This window comes from Amblyomma americanum, chromosome 8 (assembly GCF_052857255.1).
Source record: "Amblyomma americanum isolate KBUSLIRL-KWMA chromosome 8, ASM5285725v1, whole genome shotgun sequence".
Lineage (NCBI taxonomy): Eukaryota > Metazoa > Arthropoda > Arachnida > Ixodida > Ixodidae > Amblyomma > Amblyomma americanum.
The window spans coordinates 14,993,413-14,999,412 of NC_135504.1; the positions used below are offsets into that span (position 1 = coordinate 14,993,413).

General features: G+C 41.2%; 1 protein-coding gene across 3 annotated transcripts in view; it reads left to right on the forward strand.

Annotated features, from left to right (window-relative positions):
* LOC144100077 (uncharacterized) overlaps positions 1–1,184 on the forward strand; it is a 276,109-nt gene extending 274,925 nt beyond the window's left edge. For all 3 annotated transcript variants that reach the window (XM_077633118.1, XM_077633119.1, XM_077633120.1), the window contains one exon: positions 847–1,184. In XM_077633118.1, the coding sequence (XP_077489244.1) occupies positions 847–1,053 (207 nt within the window). In that variant the 3' untranslated portion in view covers positions 1,054–1,184. The remainder of the gene's footprint in view (positions 1–846) is intronic.
* Positions 1,185–6,000: the final 4,816 nt, after the last annotated feature.

Genomic DNA, 6,000 nt, shown 5'->3' on the forward strand with positions numbered 1-6,000 from the left:
CCAAAAGTGAGGGACTGGTCGCGATCAAATGTGCGTTCAATCTACAACAAAACTACAACTTGCGTCAGGTGACGACCAGGAGTTGAACTGCCAACCAGCACGTGCATGGGCGTCTATGGAACCCGGCCGGCCCTATATGTCGGGCTCCTTGGCGCTGGCAGGATCGGGCTCACAGCTGCCCATTCTGGATATGCTCTGGATATGTATTCTGATAATGTGGTGGATTTCTGTCTGCTCATGTTATGATAAATGAAATGATGAGGCAAAATGAACAGTTTTAACAGTTCTCTGAAACTTCGAGCACTAGATTGTTCTACTGGCAGTTTGAAGTTCGCCGCAAATGTAATTACGGGGACTGCGCATTTGCTAGAATTGATGTATGCCTTGGGCGAGTGCCAAACTTGAAAATTCGATTCACCAAAACTCGATTTCTATCACTTCTACGGCAGCTTGAAGTGTGCTGCAAATATATTTACGAGGTTTGTTCATTTTTTTACAATTCAAATATGCTTTATAGCATTTTTCATGTATTTGAAGCATGCTCGAGCAATCTTGAAGTAAGGTATTTTCAACGAATTTTAAGCATATACTTCGAATACCGAGCAAGAAATTTCAGGAATCATTTCCTGCTTATTTAAACAGCAATCGTCAACCGCAAATATGTTGAAAATACAATATAAATATCCTGCCTTATATACACAACGTATTAATTTTCGCAAAGGCAATTGCAGAATTGCAAAATGGTATGGTGTTGCATGCCAGTGACAACTTCGCCAACACTGTAATTTTAAGAAGATTGTTTACTTCTTCTGTCGTTGACTTCCTGTGCACAATTTTTTTTTTCAGCCACCCCGTAAAAGATCCAGATCTAGAGGAAAGAACAAGAAATGCAGAGAAGGCATATGCGAGAGCGGACGTTGTGTTAGCCTTAATTCAAAGGTGACATGCCGCGTTCCCAAACAGAAACATGGCTCCGTTTATTACTATGATGATTATAATCAGAATTACTACTACCCATATTATTACGAAAATGGGTACGGATACGGATACTAATACTAAAGTGAGTACCAGTATTAAAGTTCTAATAAAACCAGCTGGTGGACAACACAAAGTCTTGTGAATGCTTGCATTTGTGGCTTTTTCAAGACATCCGGAGTTGAAATAAAATTCTCACTTCTCCTGCATTACTGACTAAATATGTTCGGTTCTTTCTCTTGCATGGATGCAATATAGTCAGCCAATAATAGCTCAACATTTTTTCGTTTATTTTACGCTTAAAATTTTCGCCCAGCGCTGCAGCTATCTGCCGGGAATAATATGACTAGTTTTATTTCTGTGCCATAATTTGGTAAGTCTTCAATAAACCGAGGAGCAAAAGGATGTTTTTTTTTACTAAATTTGGTATTGACAGAAATGCGATAGTTCCGACTAGTTGGTTATGCATCATGAAGAAACGCGCTGAACTTTTTACGAACAAAAAAATCGAACGACAACAGAACACACATCGCGACCTGCCAGTGAGTTTTAATGGAGAAAGATTCAAATTATACAAGGGTACACAAGTGAAACTTGTGGGACACAAAAAAAGGAGAAAGAAAAGATAAGAAAAAATCAAAACAACAATCAGCACAAGCAAGCAGCTCTAAACGCCTAAACAAAACCGTAGGAACTACGGTAATACAGATGGAGCTGAAAACAACTTACATACGTCCAAAGCATCCAGTGCATCCCCATGGTTCTTAGTGTATATATTTAAAATTCTTGACAATAAAAGTTCGTCTATACTTTAAGGGTCACCCAGTTTCTCTCCTTCATCTTACTCTTCCCCGGCAGCTTCTTTCTTCTGTGCACTCGTGCGGATTCCACAGAAATATAACTTTTCGACCGGCGTAATCTCGCATCTTTTTGAGGCACCTGCTGTGCGAAGAAATCTTGGAGTTTGGATTGTAGAAGATGTAATATGCTGAAAATGAAGGGGAGTGGTGACCCTGTTATCTCGGAGTATTTAGGACGTCCGTCATTCTTCGCCTAGACAGTGTGAAATGAAGAGAAGTTTCCGCAATTCAATTACCAACAGTAGAGTTCGCCAGGAGATTTAATTGATTACAGGCAAAATCTGAGTGGCCATCTTCTCGTACTGTAAGTTATACTAGAGTAAAAACACAGCTATTCGAAGAACTGCCCCCAATTGCAGCCACTTGTCTGGTCATTCTCGAGCGTGCATGTACTTACACCCGCTAGCATATCTGGCTGCTCTAAGCGACGTTGTATGCAGGCGAGTATGTCACTGATCTGAAAATTTCTTCGTGTCACGAACATCAGCTGAGAATTTTGATTACGACATGGCGTACGTCTCATTAAACATGTACTAATCCACATGGTTTCATGTCTATGCCTCTTAAGGGTGTTTCAGTAAACCTAAACTTGAATTTAGCATGTTTCTCATTGTTGTCCGCCCACCTGCTATGTCTCAGATGAGACTGTGAGTATTGAAATTAAATAAATAAATGAAATCCATTCAGCGAGTCATCTTGCATGTGACAAAAGGTTACAGGAGAGCACCCCATCCTCAAAGAAATACGGATAGCCTGCCACTTCAAACTCCTTTGGCGTGCGAAAAATTAGAGTAACTGGGTCGCGCTACGTATTCACTTGTTGTAAGCTCGTAATTTTACTTTCAATGCTAGGTATAGGATGTCGAGCAGCATTCTATGCGGAAACAATTCTATTTGTATAGGACATCAGACTTAGCGGTCATCACAATAATGATGCTTCGTCCTACTGCTTTCTGCCTCCCTTCTTGCACAGCAGACATTTTTATTTCAACTGAAGCTTCCCAGTGATCTTATTTCAAATTTTCATAATTTTCTAAATGCTTTTCAAATCTACTGCAACACTTCGAGACGCAATTTATAATGGTAAATATAAGTTATCATGCCTTCTATTTATCTTTGGTGGTTTTGCACAGCCAGCTGCAATTATGGCAAATTAATTATTGTTTGTGACCGACAGTCTGTTGACAGTACTTACGGTAGCTGGTAGTATTCGCTTGCACAATAAAACAGTTTGCGCCATCTATGTACACGACTTCGTCTGAGGTAACAGAGTCTGGGTCTGCAGACAAAAAATGAAAGGGCCCACCATTATAAAAATGGTCTACACGCTTTCTCTAGACTTTTATAGACTCTATAGCCATTCTTTAAACTTTTTCTTTGTCTATAGGCTGTCTATAGACTAAAGGCTATAAGCACCTTAATTTCCTTTACTCTATAGACTATCTTAGACTAAAGTCTATAACCCCTTAAATTTATGTCATTATAGACAGTCTAAATCCCACCTATAAACTAAAGTATAAACAGCCTTAAATGTATTTTGTCTATAAGCGGTCTATAGACTATCTCTAGACTAATGTTCATGACAGCCTTAATTTCTATTGTCTATAGACAGTCTATAGAAAAACTATAGACTATATTTTATAATATCTTTAATTTCCTTCTATCTATACACTAACGTAATAACCACATTTATTTCCTTTTGTCTATAGACAATCTATATACTATCTACGGCGTAAGTCTTATAACAGCACATGATTTCGCATCCTCTATAGACAGTCTAAGACTGCCTACAGACTACAATCTATAACATCGTTATAGTCTAAAGTTAGCCTATAAACTATAATAGGCTATAGATAGTCTATAGTCTATAGACCAGTCTATAACAACACCAATTTATTTTTATCTTGCAATCTATACACTGCCTTTCGACTAAGTCCAAAACAATGTCAATTTCTTTTTCCACTGGATGCTTAGGGGAGCTCCATCGTGTGTCCGCAACTATCGCAAGAGTCTTCCATCTCCTTCGCTATTTCGGGAATTTAAATATATTGTGTGATGACCATGCAACGCCCTCCTGAATATTGTTTTAGAAGCCCTAAAAAGCTCTTTTTAATTATACCCGTTATACCGTGACATATATTGTGAATACAGTTCAAGAATATTTAATGCTAACAAGTAAATCGAGAAAAAGCAGCCATTCCTGAACTAAGGATACGCGCAAACTGTACTACATAAAACGAACACGCTCTCACCTAAAGGAATCGCTCGAGACATTTCCGTTCCATCTTTCGATCGTTACTGTCCAACGCACTTAATAAAAAAAGATTTCCCGGCCGCGGCAGCCGGATATCGATGGAGGTGAAACTTCTAGAGGCCAGTGTACAGTGCGATGTCAGAGCACGTTAAAGAACCCCAGGTAGCCGAAATTGTTCCGGAGCCCTCCACTATGGCGTCCCTCATAGCCTGAGCCACTTTGGGGCGTTGTACACCCCATAAATCATAAACCATCAAAAAAGATATCAGCGACAGCACATTTCTCTTTAAAACTTCATGGTAATAAAGGGGACCGGAAGAGGACGTGAGAATTCAAGCATGTGCCCATCCCTTAGAAACGCCGTTAGAAGAGTCTGAAACAGCATGGTCCTCTGCGCGATCAACGTCTTCCATTTATACCTTTGCAGTTTGCATTCACGTGAAAAAGTGCTGCGACGCAACAATCACAAAGCGAGTATTTTTTTTTGTTTACCCCCTACACCTGCTGCTTCAGAGCCGATGGCACGCTGATGTCGTCTATACCAACTTTCTAAACGCGAACAGATACAAAAAAAAAGACGTTATGCTATGCAACTTATCAATTGTTACTCGAAAAGTGTGTCACATACCATTCGTCGTAGATGCAGCGAGTGTGAACAAAGCAATAAGGTTCCGGTTTTTGTTTCGCGAAAACAATAAGGTTTTAAAGCGCGAGTGGACAATTTAAGCTTATAAATGAACTGCCCTCTGTAGTCTTAGATGCGAGATCAAGTTACACATCGCAAGATTGCGAGCAGTGAAGATCACGAACGTGAAATTGGTTTCTGTTTCACGTTTTACCCATTTTACCGCGAGACGGCGGAAAATCATTCGGGCTGTAAACAAGTGTGTGAGCCGATGTGTCGGTGCTGGGGGCGTTTTCTCTCGTGGATTACGTTTTCATCGAAATCCAACTTAATCGTCTACTTATGGTAAGCCTATACGATTATTTTTATTTATTTGGTCTCCTGTAACACTCTGAGCAGAGCTGTGCGTGAAGAACATATGTGAGAAGGGACACACTTGTTGTCCTCGTTTGTAAGGGACGTTATAAGCAGCACAAGCACGAGCGGAAGCCATTGCGCTCTCCACTAATGGCACTTAAGTCTGTGCCGCTGTCTTTCTTAACGCGCGGAAAGGCAGTCGGTGCGAAACCCGTTATGGTAAGCCGCTCCTCCCGAGCTACCTTTTTTCGTGTTGCAAGGTAGAGGCGCAGCCAGATATATATCGCTTAGCCTGTGATTGACGGCTGAAATGTAACTGTGCATTAGTTGGCGCCGTGTGAGCTCGATTTGCTTGGCACCTCTGGAAACGCACATTCACGTTCTGAGGTTGATTACATTTATATTTTAATCTTTGTATTATCGCCTGTCCGGGCGATGGGTTGCTGTTCATTGAGAGGTGCGCATTGCTTGTTACGTGTAGACGGTCGCTCGACAGACGTCATGGACAGCGCCGTTTCACCAAAGCTGTTTTGTAACGCTATACACTAGAGCACGGGGCCGTTCGTCAAAGTTGTAGTCAAGCAACGTTGGAGAAATGCTTAGAGTGTGATGGTTGAATAAAATTCGCTCCAGCGTGTACTACAAAAACCGCGAGGAACCAACAAGCTGCATCCCATCTCCCATATCGTTTCACTCGTATTCATTCGTCCATCCCTGTTATCCGAGCCGTTGGCCGCCGCCGATGGCCGGCGGGCACTTAATTTTGAAAGCTAAGTAAAGGTCGCCTCGACAACAGGTGGCTTACATTTCGTTCCCGAAGGGTCGTTCATGAACCCTGCTCACGCGTGCACAAATTCCTCTAATAGCATTTGTGCGATTGGCAAAGTATGCGTCTCTGATCTCAGACTGGTACATTACAAAAACGCCAA